General features: G+C 43.9%; 1 protein-coding gene across 4 annotated transcripts in view; it reads right to left on the bottom strand.

Annotated features, from left to right (window-relative positions):
- ebf2 (EBF transcription factor 2) overlaps positions 1-21285 on the bottom strand; it is a 29742-nt gene extending 8457 nt beyond the window's left edge. Inside the window, exons 1-6 of one of the 4 annotated variants that reach the window (XM_022212545.2) lie at positions 20364-21285; positions 18400-18556; positions 16632-16695; positions 15134-15189; positions 14942-15015; positions 13427-13495 (exon numbers count right to left, since the gene is read on the bottom strand). In XM_022212545.2, coding sequence (XP_022068237.1) covers positions 13427-13495; positions 14942-15015; positions 15134-15189; positions 16632-16695; positions 18400-18556; positions 20364-20497 — 554 coding nt within the window. In that variant the 5' untranslated portion in view covers positions 20498-21285. The remainder of the gene's footprint in view (positions 1-13426; positions 13496-14941; positions 15016-15133; positions 15190-16631; positions 16696-18399; positions 18557-20363) is intronic. The other 3 variants (XM_022212543.2, XM_022212546.2, XM_022212544.2) reach the window with 3 other exon arrangements.

Genomic DNA, 21285 nt, shown 5'->3' with positions numbered 1-21285 from the left:
ACTGCCTGGACACCTTGATGGAAAATTAACAGGGTTTGAAATCACCATGTGTACAGTGCATCAAACAATAAAAGATATAAAATTTGTTTCTTGACTGAAGGTGGGCCATAATCAAAGGTGTTCTATTTCATTTTACTGCCTCCTTTGAGAGTCATTCAGTAAATACATTATATCCTTGGCAGTGATTCTTATATTGTGGCTCATTTTTAAGGCTATAGCACTCAAATACAGTATGAAAACATAAGTCACAACAGCACAGGAACCCCACTTTTGATTTAACAGCCCCGTCCATGGTCCGGCTGTGACTTGGCTACACTAGTTTCCTTGCCGCACAGTCCAACAGCTGTCACTCATTTGACAGACTGACATGACACATTTGTGCTGTGGTGACGCCGCAGATTGCAAAATTACCACCCTCACTCAGGGACTGCCTACATCTATCTCAGGCTTTGTGCACTTTCTGAGGGTTCTTGACCTTGTTTGTTGACTTCTTCTCATCATTCCTTGTTTGTATGACACCAGATGCCTCACGCACACACACACACACACACACACACAGAAGCACACATTCACATGCATGCATGCACACTCTAATACACTGACACACCCACCTTTGCCCCCCTCCCAAAAACCCATTGAGTCAACTTTTCACCCCCCTCAGTTCGGACGCACACAGCTGCAAATGCTGAAATTAAAGCGAGACATTGACGCATATATTAGCATGCATTAGCCGCTTCCCCCTGCCCACTTAACATGCAAATCTCCCAGCCCCGTCGCCTCGCACCTTCTGCCACACATTCATTTGCTGAATTATAATTAGACTAATCTTGCATAATTAATAAGAAGTCGAGGACCCTCTGTTTTTTATCCCCTCCTCTATTGTGGTTGCAAAAGTTTAATATTGCTGTTGTTTGTTTTTGTTTTGGTAATGTAATACACCCACACACCTCCCCGTCCACAGGGAAGAGATGAGGAGAACATGCAAAGAATAGGAGGTGATCTTCATGTCATGGGGAAATTGCAGAGAAAGGCTGTTTTCAAAGAACTCCACTGGCGTTAGTATGTTTTATTTGCCTTGTTGTACATTTACAGATTATTCCACTTCTTCATGCATGTGTAAAATGGTGATTGTGTTTTGTTAAAACACTTTCAAGTGAGTAACTCAGTGCAAATATTAGTGATGGGAAGTATAAAACTATTTTTAAAATGTCGTAAATAATAAATTATAAGCAAAGTTTGACAAAAGACCTACAAAAACTAATTGTGGTGATGTTTTTTGTTCCATAGCGATGCCATTTTTTTTTAAGAAACTGAATTTCCCGGTCAGCAATGGAAACAAAGTTTTATCTTTTGCAGCATCTTCCCTCCACAGACACACTTAAAACAGGAAACACAAACAAAACATAGACCAAAGTCTTAAACCTTGGGATCGTTTTACGCTGTGGAACCACAGGGAGTGTGTGTGTTTTTTTTCTTTTCTGTCTTCACTTCTGCATCTCTGTCAAGGCCTCCAATCCCTTTTGTCTGCATCTGCGTCGGTTCCCAAGACTAAACACAGGCCTTGCAGCATGAGGCGGACATCCCACTACAGCAACAACTAGTTTAACTGAAACTCATTCAGTGACCGAACAGCAAGTCACGACACTAAAAATAATACAAAGTTTTCATAAATTTTCATTCCTAACTTTGGACGCCCAGTTTTACATTTTTCAGTCCAGTGGGGCATCTGTTCTGCATAAGTGTTACTGACTCTGCTTTACATATGGACTCAATCATGCTCTGAGCACCTAAGCAACGCAGGACTTAACAAAAATGTTCATAGGCATTCATCAGCACTAATCACTGTTGACATAAACTGCCTTTTCACATAGTCATAAAACACATCACCCTCTGTGGCCGTTGTAAATGAAGGTTTATGGGTAGCACCGGCTCTTGAAGCATGTCATGCAAAAGGTTTAAATGCAGAGTTAAAGTTAGTTAGAAACCTCTCCCCACTTCTCTCTTTTTCTGAAGTGGGCTTTGGTCTTCCAATTTTAGGTTAGTGCACCAGAGATGACAAATTTATGCCTTAATAGAAAAATTATGGGAGGAGAATATGGAAGGGAAAGAATGAGGAGGAGGAGGAGATCGCCATCATTTTTGTTCAGCCAATATGAATGCTATGCTGCTCACACAGAGGCAGAAAACGGGGGAAAGGGGTGAGGACAGAGAGGTGGAGACAACAAAAAAGAAGAAGTTGCTTCTTTTTATGCTCTAAATATATGCAACTCCTGAAAATCTGTATAATGCCTAATAGTTGTAGGAAACAGAAAGAAACTGCACAAAAGAGAAAGATGAAGAAGAGAAGAGGCAGGGGAAGAGAGGGAGAATGCTGACATCCTGTATGCGGGGCCATCACTCATCAGAGATCCCCTCCATCACCCCCCCACCGCCACCCTGAAAAAACAAAACAGTGTCCTGACATCGCGGCGGAGGGGAGCTGAAGGGAGGGCAGGGGGGAGGAGGAGGAGGAAAATTAGGAAACCAGATGTGAAGCATTAAAACATACTGACATGCTGAGGGCCTTCCTCTGCCACACTCACACACTGAGAGTACTAACTCATAGAGCAGGCCGAGATACACGCACGTATGCATGCACATGTCACACGCAGGCTGCACGACCTACACACACGCACACACGCATGAGTTCACAGAGAAATACACAAAGACAAATACTGACTTGCAAGCAACCATGTGTGCACAATCCATCGTGTGAAATTATACACATTAGCAAAAAATGATGCCTCAAATTCAAAAAGTCACATGCATGTAAGTGCTAGTTGATTTTTAATAAAACACGCAAGTAGCGGGCCAAGCACATTGTAGCTCATAGGTGTGGACGAAGATTTGGATAAACCGGTGTCGACCCAAAAATGCTTCATGCCGAAGCACAAATCTACAGATGGGTGTCCATGCATCACTGTATGGATGTGCGTCCAATTAGTACATGTATCCTGGCTGAGGAATGACTGGGGGAGATTTGCTTTCCTCCATGAAGAAAGCTGTGTTTGGGGGATGGAGCAGGCTAGGTGTGTGTATGTGTGCTGGGAGGGCGGGGGGTAAGTAATAAATACCCCTGGACCAGGGTCCCCTGGCAGACTGGAAGCTAGACTGGTCACCAGGGTTAACACCCGGGGCACATGACCTCTGACACTGCTAATGGGGCACAGAAAACCCTCCACGAACTGATACCCCCTCTGTCGCATACCACCACAGGACCTTTCACACCAGTTCCCCCGGTCCACTCCCCTCCTCCTCCGAAAGCATACAGAGATATCTGTGGCATCAGCTTCGCTCACCCCTCTCACAAAACTCACTACATTTAAGTCTTCTCTTTGCTTTTTACATATGATTTAAAAGCAAAGACAATAACAATAACAGCTTAAGGCATGTCAATTTTCTGGATTTTTACAGTTTAAACCTTTATCTATGAAGTACGTGGTCACTGTGCTATCCTAATCTCACTCGACAACAGTATTAATACAACATCAGTGCCTAAGTGCAGCTCAAACCTGCCAAGTGAAAGTATTATAGGAAGCATCCAGATCTCATATAAAATACAACAATGTTAATATACTCCACACTAAACTACTAAAAGTTATATCCGAATGCAAGATCAGATTCTCTAGTGTGTCTTCTTTGCCCATTCAGATCCTTATCGCTGATAATTACTTATTACATTTTGGGCCTATTCAAAATTGCATTTATTGATGCAAAAGTTTTGTATAGTTGTTTTTTGTAGACAAAATGCATAACTGGCTTCTTTAGCTAAATAGAAAAAAATCTAGAAAAGCATGCTTACATTGCACTAATTAGTAAGCTCAACTTGAGTAAACACACACATTGCCTCTCTTATTGGTCAGTGCTGACAAAATGAGAGAGTAAATCCTCACCAGGTATAGTTTCAAGCAGACAGTGAGAGCATGAGGAAGTTCAGCTCTTTCTACATTTCTTGATCGGCTGTGTCCCTTTTGGCCTCTTCTCCTTTGCCTCCCAGGCTGGTTTCACCCCTGCAACCTCAGCCCAAACCCACCCCGCCACTAAACTTGAGAACTGTGACAAAGCCAAACATTTTAACCAGCAGTGCTGATTTATAGAGCTTGGTAGTGCTGTAAAACCTTCAGGCTTGCCACTGCAAAAAGTGACGGTGGCACGGCGGAGCTGAGAGGGAAGGAGGGCTGAGAGGAAGAAAGTGGAACGTCGGGAAGAGTACACGAGAGGCACTCCAGCGTTTCAACGAGGTTCCTCCTGGGTGCAAAGAGTGTTTTACTGCATAACCTCCCACCAGCTGCTAAATGTGCATTTCAACAATTTAAAATGAATTAATGTTTCAGTCTCCCAAGCTTAACCAAAATATAGATTGCATACAGAGCTTGGCCACATGGGACCGCGGTCAGCCTGCCAAATAGATGGATATGGATAGATATTCAGAGTCTGGAGAACATGAATTCACAACCAGGACAGGGAATAGAAGTCCCATCAGTGGTCTGACCTCTCCCAGCATGCTTGGTGTGTCCTGAGGGACGAGGATTCAAAATATACTCTCATAACTGTCAGATGGAGACACGGAGCACCCTCCACAGCTGAATAGATACCAGAAGGTCATCTGCAATACACCAAAGCTAATCTTACCTTTTCAATACTCTTTCAATCAATCAGCTGCTAATCAGATTTACCAATAACATGTAAGCATCAAAGCTTGACCCAAACCTTTCTTTAAGAAGAACAATGAATCTGGGATGGATGCCACCGAGAGGGAGAGGAGAGGAAAGAGAAGCAACAACAGAAGGAGAAGAGATGTCTTCTTAATTAGCCAGTAATGATAAGATCTGACAAACAACATCTGTTTCCAGAAAGAGGGGGGAGGCAAAGAGGGAGAGGGCGAGAGAGAGGAATAGGAAGCAGGACGAGAGAGAGCGGGAGAAGCTGCGAAGAAACCTGTGAAGCCTAGACAACAGGGACCTGCTTGTAAGAAAGTAAAGGGGGAGCTGAGGGGATGTGTAAGGGAGGGAACGCTGTGTAGCGTGACACAATAGAAGAATGGAGGATGAGAAGTATAACAGAAGTGAGAGAAAGACAGACAGGGGAGAGAAATCTGACAGGGTTGAGGGAGTCGAAGAGCCAGGACGAATATGACAGACAGAGGGAGGAAAACAGATCAAAACGGGAGAAAACGAGGGAGAGAGACAGACGCGGAGAAGGTGAGCTGGATAATGGTGCTGAAGGGAAAGAGAAGAGGAGGAACGTGTGAAGAGATGGGAATGGAATCACTCAGAGGTCCAGGGAGCTGTAATTTACTATCCGTGGCTAATACACAGCAAATGTATGGGAGCCGAGGACTGTGAGACGAGAAGGGGAGCCGGGTGGTTGGGGGGCTGCAGGGAGGGCACACAGCCGGTTGGGGCTCTCAGCAGGCCTGCTGGGAGGCTGTCAGCAGTCACATCACCCCCTGCCCTCAGCCCTGACAGATTCATCAGGACCATTACACACAAACACTCTCGCACACATCCCAAACACTGCAGTGACAATACAATCGTTACATTGCTCTAACTGTTTTCCTCATATTTTTGCTCATGGTAAGGAAAACACGACATCTGTTGCATAAACACCAAACAGTCAGCAATGATTTCTGCTTTACTCTGTGTGCGGCAGTTTAGCACAGAAGTCTATCCTCAAGCCCGTACTATTTATTCCTCTGGTAGTCTGGGATAATAAAAGTATCCATAAAAGTTTTTAAAAGTGTAGATCGTTCTTACTAAAAATGCTTCTTCACAACATCCTTGCCTGCCTGCTTTATCCTTGACCCACAGGAAGAGTAACTGTTGCCTCAAGCTCAAGCCAACAGGGATACTTAATCAAATTTTATTTAACAAATGCAGCAGATGTGTAAATATTAGTGTTTAGAAATGTTTTCACAGAGTGAAAAGTGGGGAGTTCGAGAGAAATCCAACTCCTGAGAACAAACATACCAGTCCGTCTAGATCCCAGATAAACAGACAAACAAAAAAACAAGGTGGCTTGTGGGGCCGGCCCAGCACCAGGGGGCATTGTTAAGTCATTAGTGAAATTTAAGATCTTAACAGTGCAGTTTGACCAAACCCAGAAACACACACACACACTCATAGCTCCACCTTCAGCAGCAGCATCCAGCCAAAGAAAACAGTCCTTGTTCCTAAATACCACTGCTAACTGGCCTCTGACTCCACACCCACCCACACACAAGGTCCTGACTGCACTGATACAAGATCATTTTACAAAATAAATGGCAACTGCAGGAATTTTACATGTAAAGAAAACCCACAGACAACTGAGTCTAAGTCACACACACATAACCAGACTTGCTCCTGATCTGAAGTACCTCTAAATCACACTAATATGGCCCCTTCTGATCCTCTGAGTGCCCCTACTTAATCTCTTCACTGCTCAACCAAAGGTGAACCCTATTAGTGGTCAGACAAATGGGAGGGTTGGCCCCCATCAACTGTGGGAGCGCGAGGCCTTTCAAAGTGCCATTGAGCAGCAACTCAAACCTTCTAATTCCCCCCTCCATCCTCTCTGCATCCCACCCACTCGAAAAGTGCCCCCACTGTTCCTCCACATTAGCCCATTGGTAGTTCATTCCCATTTCCTGTCAAAACATTTCTCCACTGCTCTCTGTTTCCTACTACCCCCTCTGTAGGCTCTCAAAGAAAACAAACCAGCCCTACTCCTTATGGTGGGGTTCAAGCCACAACAGGCGACGCTGGCCAAAGCGGAGCAAAGGTGACCAAACACAAACTCGGCCCATAACCTACCACTCATTATACACTTCCTGTGCACACTGGAGTCCAGGCTCTTCCCGGTTCACATGAGACCGCATCGGAAAAAGCTCCAGCCTTACCAAAGGTCCTTGAACTCATTTTCACCATTCTGAGTCCGAGTGGGGCTCTTGCTGTTTGAAGCAGTACCTGTCAGTGAATTTGATATTCTAGACATTGCATCGTCTCTCCCTGTCTGTCTTCATGTCATTCTCCTGCTTGCATTGCCCCAAGGGAGGAGCCATCCCCATGGTCCTGTGCCAGCTGCTCAGTGGTCCAGCCTGTGTGCCGCTCGGCTGTGTGAGGCGGTGTGCACCAGAGCCTTAGGGCCCTGTCGCCACGCTGCCTGGTCCCCTGCCTGAGGGGCTCACTGACAGGGGGTCTGGAGGGACTGGACAGTGCTAGCCCACCAGGGAGGGACCTGTGACAGTGGACTGAGGGAGGCACATGTGTCTGATTTTGTCTCTGCACATGCATGCACGCGTGACAGGCAGGTAATTTATGCACGCATATTAATATCTGCATCGGTGAATGATTGTGAGTGCAAACCACCTACTCTATCTGAATTCAAACAGCAGTTGTAAAGCAGCGTTTGCTTACACAACCTAAAATAGATTCAAATTTTCTGACTGGATACCTCAAACATATTGAGCTGGGTATACTAGAAGCGTAGGCAACCATAGCAACATAGTTCATGTTATTCTAAGTCTTAACTACACTTGGTAAAACTTGCACCGCCAAGCAAACTGGCCACATATCTATTATGTTCTTCAGTTGGGACAGCTCATTATTCATTGTTGCTCACATAAAAGAACTCATAAATGCCTACCCAGATAGCAAACTATGGGTGAATCAATGTTGAATCTATGTTGAGACCTAACATAGAAATTATACAGAAAGCGCAAGGTTGATAAAATGTTGAGTCAACGTTTGCTTACATAGATTACATGTTTGCAAACATAGATTCAACATTAATTAAACATTGACCTGTCAAACATTTTAATTAAACCAAAATACAATGTAGATTCAATGGCATCTTTTAAACACAAACTTCAACGTTGACAAAATGTTGTTGAATCAACGTTGATCCAACCATCAATCTTCAACTGTAACCACAATTCAACCTTCTTAACCCTAATTCAACATTGATTTAACATCTTTTGCTATCTGGGTAAAGTGTGATTTATGGTTGAAAAGCAAACGTTGACTCAACATTTTATCAACCTTGCGCTTTCTGTATAATTTCTACATTAGGTCTCAACATAGATTCAACATTGATTCACCCATAGTTTGCTATCTGGGTAGCCTGTTTGTCCTGAGTAAATAAAGATAGGCAGTGAAATAAAATGCTTGATTTTAGCCCTTTGTTCTAACTTTTCTTACTTAAAAACTCTAGTCATCTAACGACTTAACTGGCTCTAGCAGCAACAACATTAGTTGAGATAGGTCTGTCTCAGTTTGTAAAAACTTCCCCAACATCAGCTGCAGCTGCACACATCTCTTCCACACCCTCTGGAAGTTGGACAGCAGAGGAGGAAAATCATCCTCAGAAGTTATAAGACTATTTTGCAGTCCGTTACTGAAAAGGTTTAGTGATTATTTGTTTTAAGATGAAATACAGTAAGTTCCAAGACTGTGCCTGTAAAAAAAAAAAAATGCACCTGCCTTAACTCAGCCCACTACCCCTGTGAAGTATTCTTAGTTGCAGTAAGAGAATGGGACATTAAGGGAGTGCTGTGAAGATGGCAGAAGCACAAAAGAGTGTATTTGTGCACAAGAAAGTGCAATCTTGATGGTGCTTGATTAGACTGGTTGAGCAACTTGACCAGATTCGTATTATTCTGTGCAAAAACAGATGTGAGATCATACCGAGAATGTGAAACTGAGTTGTGTTTTCTGAAATGTGTAAATCAAAAACCACCCTCCAACTGCACCGTACGATTTTCAGCTCTTGACTAACCTTCAGAAAGGTCATCTTAAAATAATGTGACAGAAAAGGTAACAGCAGTACAAGTACAGCACAGCACACCAGTATCCACAGAGAGAGTTATGAGTTTCATTTTACAGCTACAGTAAAGGAGAAACTTATACTGGGAGTATGAGAAACAGTCTCCTAAAATGACATTGTTGTCTCACACATAAAACTCTCAAGTGCATATATGACGACCTAACAGGGTGACTTGGCTACAGAACTTGAGTATGCATCTGGGAAAGGGGAGGAATTCGACCCCTGACACGGTCCAAAAAATGTTACTGCATTTATTCTTTGGCTGATAGTTTGAGGTTCTTTTCCCAAAGACTTGTGGCTTTTTATTTTCTTTTTGGTTGAAGCTGAAGAATGAGGAGGCCGGCGTTCCCCACCATCAACAGGACAAAGAGAAACTCTACGGCCTGCTGTGAGAGCAGGTAGATGCCGATGCCCTGCAGGAAGCAGAGAGGGTAGCGGGCTGCATCACTGTGTTGTGTTTTTTTAATTAGTTTCTGAAAGGCAAGCACGAGCAGGTGGAAAGACTAACATGAAAACAGATGGTCAGATTGCCGCTCTGATACGTTACAGAAGCACAGGCCAGACATGCACATACAGCAACAAATGATATCTGAACAGTTTACTGTCAGACTCTTCAGAAAGTGTTATTCCATTACGAAAAATGATATACAGTTTAACCACGCTGCAAATCTAACACCCAATGTGCAAAAATGTTTGTACTTGAAGTTGTATTTTCACAGGAAAGTAGGACAATCCACATCAACAAAAAAATTAACAACTAATAACTGCTATAATATATATTAAACTGGAAAATTGTATAGTTGCTCTGAAACTAAAACAATCCTCTGCACATTGATTAGCAAGAAATACAACAAAACGCTGCTGTGACTAGTTGAAAACAAACCTGTGGTACATGCACTTAACTAGAACCAAGACTACAAACGGATCGATACAAACCACAACTGAAGATTAAGAGTAATGGATTGTTCTTGGAGCTGAGCATCTGAAGTCATCTCGCAGGACAACTAATCATTGTTTAATTAGTCAAATCATAAACTCAGAGCACAAAAATGAAAGTATAAAGAAATCACAAACGTACTAAGGCTTGGCTGTTCCAAACGGAATTTTTTTGTTGCTTTTCCAGGATTCAAAATTACATATACACAAGTATGTTAGAGTCTTTGTGAGCTCATTTTGATTCTGGGGGAGGGAAGAGCCATATTGACCATATTGGAAAATTCTTATTGATTATTCTTCTTTTCTCTGAGCACCGGCTTGTTAAAAAAAAGACCCCTCTTGGAAACACGATCAATTAGTGAGATAGTGCTTGCCATTGATCACCCCACTGCTCTCACAAGGCCTGACGATGGATCCTCCACACACTCTATATGACCAACTATTGATCTCAGCTTCTTAGCCAAATATAAAAGCACGCACTAAGCGCTGACCCCTCCCATCCAAACCACATAGTCTAATACTAATACTGACATCTGCTTGTCTCCATTGTAAACCCCATGGTTTGCTCATAAATAGTGAGGCCAGTTTTGGCCCAGAACCAATATAGTTTCTCCGAGGTCAGAGGTCAGTATGGCAATAATGCCACCATTAACAGATCTGCCCGGGTTTATATTGAGAACTTCTCAGAGTAGATGAGTTTCACAGAGAAAAAGCAATGAAGACTGGTGTAAAAACACCAGTATTATGCTGTACATGGGGTTGGATATTCTTTTTTTTTTTGGAATTAGACACCCAAAGGTGAGAGAAAATGTTGAATTCTCATTTATAAGTAGCAGGAAATAGTAAATGTTTGTCTTTTTTTACTTTATAAATGCCTTGATAAAGCAAACACTAATCCTATCATGCACAAATAGAAGGTTCACCTAAATGCTCTCATCAAGAATAAAGAACTAGCAAAGACATCGACTGTGCGCTTTTGAAGAGCCACAGTTATGGTGATGAGGCCAGAGACATCGATCTGTCTATTTTTCTATTGATTAATCATCTAACCAATCAGTGAACAAGTCAGTCCATCAGTCAAAGATAAGTGACATTCTGCAAACAGAGAAGCCACATTAGGCCTGCGAGTGCAACACTCCACCAATGTTATGATTAGACAATTGTAAAACTATTAGGCACAGCAGGCAGCAGGGCATTAGATAATTCTCTCCCATAAGCAACTTGAGTCATCTCTTTGTCAGCGAGCTGCCCTTGCCCTCTCCATCCCTCGGTCCCTCCACCCTCTGTCCCTTCACCCCTCCCTATGGATCAGCTGTGATCTCCTCTCTCTCCTTTCACTCAAATCAGGATTAGGGAGAAGGGGAGATGGAGGGGGTGCAGCAGCAGCAGCAGCAGGAGAAGGGGGAGAGAAAACTGAAACAATATGGAAAGGAGATTAGAAAAGAGGGGGTTTGGGCCGTTTGGGGAATTGCAAACTCCCTTGTGCTTGGGTAGGTGTCCTAATGACACTGCCTAATTATGGCAAAATTAGACAGGCTAAAGGGAAGGAGGGGGGGTGCTGGTGGTGCTGGTGGAGAAGGAGATGGCGACGTGAAGGAAAAAGAAGAGGAGCAGGGGAATTAGGCAATGGGGAGTGAAAATGGTAAGTGCACAGTGGGAGCATGTGAGAGCAAACGGAGACAGCGAGAGGGGAGTGTGCGGGAGTACAGATACAAGCTGGGAGGAAGGCAGCAGAGAGGGGTGAGAGTGAGAGAATAAAGAGAAAAGAAAAAGGGTAGTGGCTGGGCGATAGGAGAGAGTGGGCCCCAGCACGCTGCATGTTAATTGGAGAACAGGTGTTGGGGCTGGGAGCAGGAGGCTGATTACTGGAGCCACAGAAACAGACCGTCTCCTCCACACACACACACACACACACACACACACACACACACACACACACACACACACACACACACACACACACATGAATAATTTAGGAACCAAACAGTGTCTAGGGAAAAAGGTCAGTATAGGGGTCACAGAGACACAGAGAATCGCACATACATCCATATACATACATAAGCAAACATGCGAGGATCCCCACACGCATGAAAATATGCATCGTTTGTAAGCAAACAAACAATGCATGCAGGCTGTGAACATGCACACACAGCTTGCTCTGTCAATCTCTTCACTTTCTCTCCTTTTCAGAGCACATACACTGAAAAGCACCCAAGAAGTGGGATGAAAGGGCACGGGGCCACGCAGAATTCCATTGGCTTATCAGAAATTAACTGGCTGCTAATAGGAGACTCCCTCAGGAGAGGATTTTGCAGGCCAGTCAAGAGGGAGAAGCCCCCATCAGGACGGGATATGCCCAGTGTGATTAGAGAGTACAGTAGGTCAATGATTCCATTTCAATCAGTCCTCAGAGCTGCACAGCGGCCTGCACACACACACACAAGGAGTCACAAACACGTATAGATTGTTTTTCCCCCACCAGCACAACAAGCGACTCACGAACAAATTTCGAAGAGCTTTAGCCATGTTAGGAGGATGTATGAAAAAGGCTGCGGAGGGGGTTAATGTGGGAGTAATGCGCTACAGTAAATGGGAAAAGCAGCTGCTCTAAGGTATTCTGGGAAAATTCAAAAGACAACAGCCCGATTTTTCCGTTATATGAAAACTATCTTCAGCTGAGATCCTTTGAGACACACTGTCAACAGCCAGCCAGCTTGAACTGAGGAGGGGAAAGAAAAGGGTCCTTGACGTATATGAAGTGAGTGTTTTCTAGACAGACAATTGTGTAGCGAAGGAGAGAAGGAAGACGAGGGAGAGAGGAGGGAGTGAGGGAGGAAGAGGTGATGAAGGTTGCATCTATGAGATCACAGAGAAAGTATTTCACATACGGTCTGCTTATGAGCATTCATCACGCTGGTTAATGCCAGGCAGACAGTGTGAGACCTCCAAACTCCCCTGGACGTGAAAACTCTCGCACACGCTGATTACAGGGGTGGTCATCTGCCTTTAAGCCTGATAACTGGCTGTCAGGGTGAACATTTACTACATATGTGAGCCTGCCTGGTGGTGTGAATGCACCACATGCTTCTGATAAAAAGGAAGTCTATGCTTTCGTCAGGCTTCAGGTGCAACGTTGAAATGAGTGACCAAATTGAAACAGATCCCAGCAGGCTGAAGATAGATCAACAGATAAACAGAGAGAAACACATGGGAGACAGACATGGACAGTGTGCTGTACGGTTCAGCCTGCTTGGATTGGTGCAGTGTAACCGGCATGGTGGATAAACTGACTCCTATGAACACCTTTAAATATTTAGATGCAAATGCACAAATAAATCTCATATATGAACATAATATTATATAATAGAAATACATCCAACCCATACATACACTACAGTAGGAGCTTCTACTCTGTACATAACTACTTTTCTTTCTGTGGTCACTATTTTTAGCAGCTGTAAATGCAACATCTGATTGGTGAGATCCCACCACAAGAAGTTTCACATCAAGCCATAATCTCGCTGTGTCACTGAGTGTGAACATGTGGATGTGCGCACACAACAAAGGGTCAGCCTGAACACGGAGTGCAGAGACGTGCTTGTTGGAGGTGACGGACACTGTGTGGGACATGGTTTGATCTCATTACCTGTCAATGATGACTGGATCAGAGGGCGTCTCGTTTCGATTGCCACAACTTTTCTTCTCACAACAGCGGCTGAGTGGGCGGTTAAAGAAACAGAAAAGAGGAAAAGTCAGTGTTGGGGGAAGAAAAGACAAAAAAACCCCCAACAAATTAAACAGGAGGAGTCATCGTTTGTCTGGCCCATCCACATCCACAGACTCAGGCTACTCTGCCTCGCAGTCGGCCAAAATCCAGGAACACACAAAGGAGGCATGAAAGGGGAGGGGAAGAATGGACAAAAGAATAAAAGAGGAAGAAAAGGTACAACAACACACCCTACAAACAGTGAGAGACCATTCAAAAGTGAAAAGCCAGCCAGGCAATCTGTCACATTGATTTTGAAATCAAACTCAACCCCCACGCAGACTCACCCCACGCGCACACACACTCACACACACACACACTCACACACTCACAGTCAAACACACACCGTCCCACATCATCCTACCATTCGTCAGCAGTCCTGTCCGAGGAGCCTGCTGGCCAACCCCCACCCCTTCCCCAAAGTCCCCTTCACTGCATAACAAAAGTGCCCCCACCCCTAACCATCTGCCACCCCTACACCTCGCCTCACCCCTCTCGTGTCCCAGCTTGGCCCTGCCCTGCCCCCCTCCGCCCCCCTGTCAGACGGCCTCACTCCCCAGCTGTGACGCTTGCCCTCTGCCTCTTCGGCTCTGTTATTAGCCAGCTGTGAGTCACATTCGGGCATCTGCTGGCTACACAATGGCAAAACCCACTCCGTCTTAGCCCCTCTCCCCGTGTCCCAGCCCCCTATCCTTCCCCCTACTGCCCTCCAATCCTGGGTCACTGCCCCACTTCCACATCACTCTCTTCATGTTCTTCTCCATCCTTAGTCCTCTGATCACCTACTTTCTTTATTCTCCCAAAAAACTCTTTGGTCCCAGAGCCATGCCAACATTTGCTAATCTTGCCCTGCTTTTGAAGCAACTCGCTGCCACTGGCTGCACTTCTTTTGCACTTGTCATCACATCCTGACAAAGTTCATACATGATGTCCCGGCCAAACATAAGTCCTGGAGTTGTATTTTGAAGAGGGAAAGGCAGCTTGTTCCCCAAAACTGTCTGGGGCTGTCAGTTGAGGTTTGGCTGCGAAACCCCAGGCCAGAAAGAGAGGAACTCCAAGAAGAAACCAGAGCTGGCCCAGGGACATGCTGGGTTACAGCAGACAGCTGCAGGGGGTTACCACTGTAACAAGGATGATGACAGACAGGCCCGACTTACAGTTCAATAACAGACTAATTCTCAAAAAACTCATGCCCCAAGCGTCATCCCCAAACCACATTTCAAGCTGTCTGAGACAAAACAGAGTGAAGGAGAGTAATAGATATTTGGATTTTGTCCCTGTGGGTGAAGGTTTCACTGAGTGTGTGTGTGTGTGTGTGTGTGTGTGTGTGTGTGTGTGTGTGTGTGTGTGTGTGTGTGTGTGTGTGTGTGTGTGTGTGTGTGTGTTACCACTCACCTGCACATAACCTCGTGTGTGAGCAGAACTCTGCACATTTCTGGATTCTTGTTTTGTCCCTCATACGATATGGGCTGAGGGGAGAAAAGAAGGAGCAATGGGACAGATTCAGTTTCGCAGGATAAATAAACTCCTGTTTATACAGCTGAAAGTGGAATCCCCAACAAGGAGACTTAAGGGAAGTTTACCAACCTGTTTAGTGACGGAGTCGATGAGTCGTGCGTAAAGATCTTGCTCTGTACGAACGCCTGTGATGAGAAATTGGAGGATTTCCATAGCTTTAAAAGCTTATTTTAGGTAAGAAAGAGATTTTAATGAGCAGAATAACTTTTCCAATTAAACTGAAATCTCAAACATTAAATGGAACATTTTATAGTGCAGATAAAGCCCTTTATTACTGAACACCAGGAAAACAAGGCTTACTTAGTTGACATTATTTGTAAGATACTATAAAACCAATCTGTCAAGCTGAGTTCTTAAACTCTCTAACCTGCTCTGTTCAGTCAATAAAAACTTACATTGCACAGTGGGTTCTCAAAATAAAATGAAACGATTTATGATATAAATCATTTTCTTTCTCAAACTCTGGCCGCGCTCTCAGACAACACACTGAACTCTGTCCAGCCAACATGGACGAACAACATTGGCATGCAGTTCACATTTTCTCTCTGATGGTTTCTGAGGGGATTGGGAGTTATTTGATGTTTGATGATTATTAGTCATGTTCTGTTTTGAGGCCACAATTTACAACAACATTCTCATGATTTGTCAAGCTGTTTCTTTTTGTGCTTGTCTCGGTGTTACCTTGTGATTCGGTCCCAAGTTTAGTTAACATGACATGAGGCTGTGCTATACACTAAAAAAGAACTGACCAGTCTGTGGAGGGATTTAATTGAAGAGAAAAGATCTTTTTTGAGCATCGTTTCTCACTTTCCTGTGATCAAGTAAACACCTGAACCTCTGGATGCTTTAAACCCTCCTCGGTAAATCACATAAGAGAAGGAAACAACATGTAATGAACTGCTTCTTGAGAGAAGAGCGCATTACCCACTGATTTTTTTTTCTTATGGAGACTTTGGAGAGTATCGCTTTTAAAATGTGTTCCTCTCATCAAAGTCTCGATTGAGATGCCTTTGATATCGCTTGGGGGAAGGGGATGAGAGGAGGGGATGTAGAGGAAGTGCTTTTGGTGTGCTTGTATGTACGTGTGTGTGTGTGTGTGTGTGTGTGTGTGTGTGTGTGTGTGTGTGTGTGTGTGTGTGTGTGTGTGTGTGTGTGTGAGGGGGCTGCTCTGGAACACGGCTTTTATCTTCTCTCCCATGGGTGCCACTGCGATGGCAGAGTATAGGGGCAGCAGTGGCTCATGGGAACCAAATTTCTCTGTGTATCCCCTGATCTGATGTGGAAGCACCATGGGGGGTTGGAGGAGCTGGGAGGATGAGGAGGGGTTGGGAAGGGGATGGCAACATGTACCCCAGTGTACCCAGAAGTGGCTGCTCGCAAAAAAAAAACTGAACCTAAAACTGTACAAACCAAGTGATTAGACAATGAGCTGAAGGTAATTTATGAGCTTAGAGAGGAGAGAAGAGGCAGGGAGCGAGGCTAGTTAAGTGGAAAGGTGAGTGACTTTAAAGTTTTTCTTCGCATGCCGCCTAAATGAGGGCAAAGAGCCAACCCACAAGCTGCTCACCGTTGCTGTAGAGGAGCTGAAGCTTGTAGTGGGTGCCGTTGTTCGTCTTTTCTCCCGTCTGCTCCTTGGAAAAGAGAGGACAGACACACAGACAGACACAGGGCATGCAGTTAAACACAGAGAGAACTACAGCTGGGCATCAGAACACAGCGCTAAGCACAGCGAGTCTCTCCTAATCCTGCTGCTCGCCCTTCCCATGGAGCAGCATGGAGATCAGAGAGTTGTCGGCTCTAAGCTCATGTGGGACTCTGCGTCGTGCTCATAAGCTGAACACTTAACCTTGACTCGGATGTTCTTTGTGGAGGGTTCAACTATCATCTCCGATACAAACTCTTAAAAAGCTGATATCAAATGCAGCGCTCCTTCCTGCAATGAGGTAGCAGGAATGGGTTTATGTGCATGTGTGTGTGTGTGCAAAGTCTGTTCCAACGAGTGGAAAGTACTGTGTGTGAGACTGAGCAGCAGTCGACCTTGACAGAAAAACTTCCTTTCCGCTATCCCTCCTTCCCCCAGGCTCTCCACTGGCCTCGCACTTCTTCCTTCGTTCCCCTTCTCTGTCTCTTGTTCCCCCTCTTTCTTTCTCCTCCTTCTACCTCTACTGGTCTTTCTAAGTGGTCTCAGAGGAATGCTCTCTGGTCCAATAACCCAGGAGGCTGGCATCACAGAGATGAGCGCAAGAGAGGAGGAGAGAGAACAGGGAGGTCGGGGAGGGAGCAGAGAAAGTGGAGAAAAAGGGAGACAGTTACGAGGAGGGAAGAAGAAGCGGGGAAATTAAGATGCGCGTGGATAAAGTTGGAAGGTAACAGGCTCAAAACTTAACGTGAAAGTGAGACACACAAGGAGATCGATGGATGCCTGGCTCCATAAGTTTTGCAAATGCACACAGAGGAGCATTTATTTCACCATGCCACCGTCGCTACCTTCTGCATAATTACAAAGCAAAAACAGATGCCAGGGTAACCATGCAGAAAATGAACTTCTCCACTGCCATCATATTAGTCTGCACTGGCCTGTGTGGCACAAAGGGGAGCACACTGACAGCTTTCAAGCCTGGCATTAGCACTGCCACCTTCCTCACTAACAAAGCTCCTAAAACTGCAGCCTGAACTTCAGCTGAAAGGACTGTGTCCCCTTGTCTTTCTCTTGGGGTAAAGCTGTTGCCAGCTAAGGAGATTCTCGCTCCCCTCACCACAAGGCAAAAGCATCCATCAACGCCGAGCATGAGGTTCACTCCAGGCTGCCTCTTTCTAACTCTGTCTCCACACTGCGCCCTTCCTTATTTTGGTCTTGTCCAACCTGAGGAATCCAGCTCCCCCCACAGCAGTATTTTCGAGGATGGGAGAGGGGCATGAAGGAAAAGAGACTTTGATGATTAGTTCACTGTATAACTTAACAGGAGCAAGCATAATTTGCATTTTAAAAAGTAGTGATGTCCTCCTAATGAGGCAAGCTGCTAATTAGTCATTAGATATTCTTTTTCAATCCCACATCATCATCTCATTGAGGGTAAAGCTTGTGTAAACATGTAGCCGTCAGCTGTTCGATATGCTTGGCTTTACAGGGGATGGGGAAGATTAAGTTGAGCACCTGGTTACAGCTGAAATGCTGTATGTTACTAACACATTCTGATGCTGTCGGTCCTGTTTTTGAGACAATATTGATTTAGATTTAGAGTTTGAGGGGTTAAAAGTTCCCCTGAAGCAGCTGCAATGATTAACTGATGAATTCATAACATCCTCAAATAGCCACAGAGACAGACATCACACACCTTGTCGTGCTCAACAAAGTCCACAAACGCAGTCCTCTCCACCTCCACAGGTTGGCCATGTCTGTCATAGAGCGCCAGGACAAAGTGGAAGAAGTTGGACTTGCGGAGATTTGAGGGCGGCTGCTTCTCAAAATGAGCTCTAGACAGAGCTACTCCACTGCAGACACAACAGGAGGAGACAGTCAGCTCACATTTAGCATCATTACTATCACAATGTTTGTGTGCAACAGACTCATTTATACTGCTTAATATAAAGACTTTAAAAAAAATACAATTACCATCCAACAATGCATATAATCCACTGTGGTTGGAATAATGGCTCAAAGAAATATTAATAAAACAAAAGACCAGTCACTTTCTTTATACTCACAGTGAATTATGAAAATTACCTGAAATATGCATTTGAAATATGCATTTGGTTTAAAGAAGGCAGTTGTTTAATTTGTAAATCTTTTTTTCAAAGCATCTTAATCTCTCAGCTGTTGCAAAATGAAAGATTAAAATAAGAACTCTTTAAGGCCTTAGCATTAGCCACACAGTCACAAGTAACACAAATCTGAGATAATTCATCTTCTGTTTTACCTGTCAAGAAGAAGCTAATTCGAACTGAAAAAAACTAAATAAACCCAAATAGGAAAAAAAGTAAGAAAAAAGAAAACTTGTTGAAACTCCGTTTTAACTTTGAAAAACTGACAACAGAATCAAGGATTTTTCTGGGACTGAGCATGTTGCCTTTTTTTTTTTTAAGACAATAGACCATTGATTATTTAATTATAAGAAATAAAAGATCCAGGCACGTTTGATTTTTTCCCTTAAATCAGTGCAGAAAAGATTAATCAGTCTGCAGTTTTGTACAGCAAAAAGCCTGCACAGGATTTCTGCAAATTTTACTTCGGCTGTAAAATGATCTATTTTATATCTTCTCTGCAACTCAAACTTTAGGATTCTATGTTTTAAACATTGTCTCGTCAGCCGTAAACGTTCCTGTGAGGACCAAAAAAAGGCCCGAAGTAATTTTTAACATGATGATTTAAAAAAAAAAAATACAGCAATCAGTGTGTTTTTAATTAAATTTAAACGCTCAATAAAAATATTTAATTAACTGATAATCGCTATTGATGACCAGCACGTACCTTTATGTAATATGTGTGTTATACTATTTAACTTTTTGTCTGCTTTTCTGTTTAAAAGTGGCACTGCGGTTTTATAACTCTTTCTCTCAACTTTGGACTCAGTTAGTTAGGATGTGTGTGTGGCGAAGAAATAAAAAATGTGAGGATGTTAATTGAAAATTTAGGAGAATATGTCGAACAATCTGTTAGTAGAAGTGTGACTGAACAGTAGAAGGAAAAAAAACAGTATTTTAGTTGATGAAAAATCGTAATTTCAAGATTTAAGACCTGAGAGGATGAAATTGTTTTTTATTAGCTTCATCAGCTGAAACAACTGGCCCAGAAAAAAAATGCATATTTAACTTCAGCCACATTCAGCTTTGAGGATTTATCCAAGCTGGTGTAAAATAATAAAAATAAAGAAGCTAGCCATGTGTCAAAATTCTGTAATCAATTGCTTATTTTTGACTTTATGGGAAATAATAGTTTTACTCTTAGGGAACAGACTCACCTTTTGTTCACATCACTCCATTTTATTAGTATAAACATGATTTAAAAAAAATAACGTCAAATGTTGCTTCCTCGTCATAATTAAAGGCGTTTTATGAGTTAGGGGGCAATGGGTTTTATGGAGGACTCGTGTCATATTTTGCAACAAGTAGTTTGCTGCTCTTTTCTGAAAGGACGCCTGCTCTGCTGTTCAACATTCACGCTTTATAAACTATATTATATAGATGTCATCGTACTGATCGTTAAAATAAATTCTGTCAAGCTGCTGACAAGCCTGAGCGCACCCGATGAAAAGCTGCTGAGGAAGTAATGTCAGCACATCAGCTGGGTTTGTACTGTTACCTTTGCGCCGCGACGTTCGCGTCCACAACCCCGACATTACGCACCCACGACCGGACTGGATCCATCTCCTCCCCGAGACTTCTTTCTTTTAATCCGCTCACTTCTCGTATGAGGTGCTCCTGGATCCCGAACATTTAAGCCCTGTCCTGTTCGTGTGGTGCACTTTTTTTTAACTTGAGAAAAAAAAAGAGATACTGGAGCTGGACACTTTAAGCACTTTGGCAAACAACAGAAGGTCCACTTCAACGCGCTGCGCTCATCCAGAGCGTTGCAGGAAAAAAAAACACGCTGAGCCTTCGTAGAGCTTTCAGGGTGGGGGGGAAATGAGGGTGTTTAATGCTGCAGAAGGCGTCTTAATAAAAACAAGAAAAATCCACACAGAATTAAGGTTCAAACGACGGTGGCAAACACATCCCTCCACTGATTACCAGCATTGTCCAGGCGCATATCTCCAACGTCAGTTCGGTCAGCGGATCACCTGCTCGGCTCCACAGCCAGTCTGTCTCAGGATGTTCTTTCAAATACGTGCGAGCAAGAAAGTCTTCCTTTGTCACAAGGCCAGATCGGATCAAAACAGTTGATCCGAGGGCCAGGAAGCTTGTAGTGAACTGCTGTCTTGAAGCATGAATGAGACCCTGAGCCGGGATGGAGCGTGGAGGAGGGGCCTTAGTGCCATATGGGGGACCGATTGTTGAAATGGATGCTCTCATTGGTGTAAAGTGCATCCGTTGTTTGGACTTCTGCCAGTTTCAGCATCCAACCGGTGACTCTCTCTCTGCAAACTTTTCACGCTTCAAGTTCGACCGGGTTGATGGCATCAGAAAATCACAACATTTTGCTCCTTTTCCAGCTGCAACTTTGCGCATCTGTGAATTCTGCGATGGGGGGGAAATATTATTCTACAAATGGAAGCGAAAGGTTC

The sequence above is a fragment of the Acanthochromis polyacanthus genome, chromosome 7 (genome assembly GCF_021347895.1).
Source record: "Acanthochromis polyacanthus isolate Apoly-LR-REF ecotype Palm Island chromosome 7, KAUST_Apoly_ChrSc, whole genome shotgun sequence".
NCBI classification, from domain to species: Eukaryota; Metazoa; Chordata; class Actinopteri; family Pomacentridae; genus Acanthochromis; species Acanthochromis polyacanthus.
This window is presented reverse-complemented; position numbering and strand designations above follow the sequence as displayed.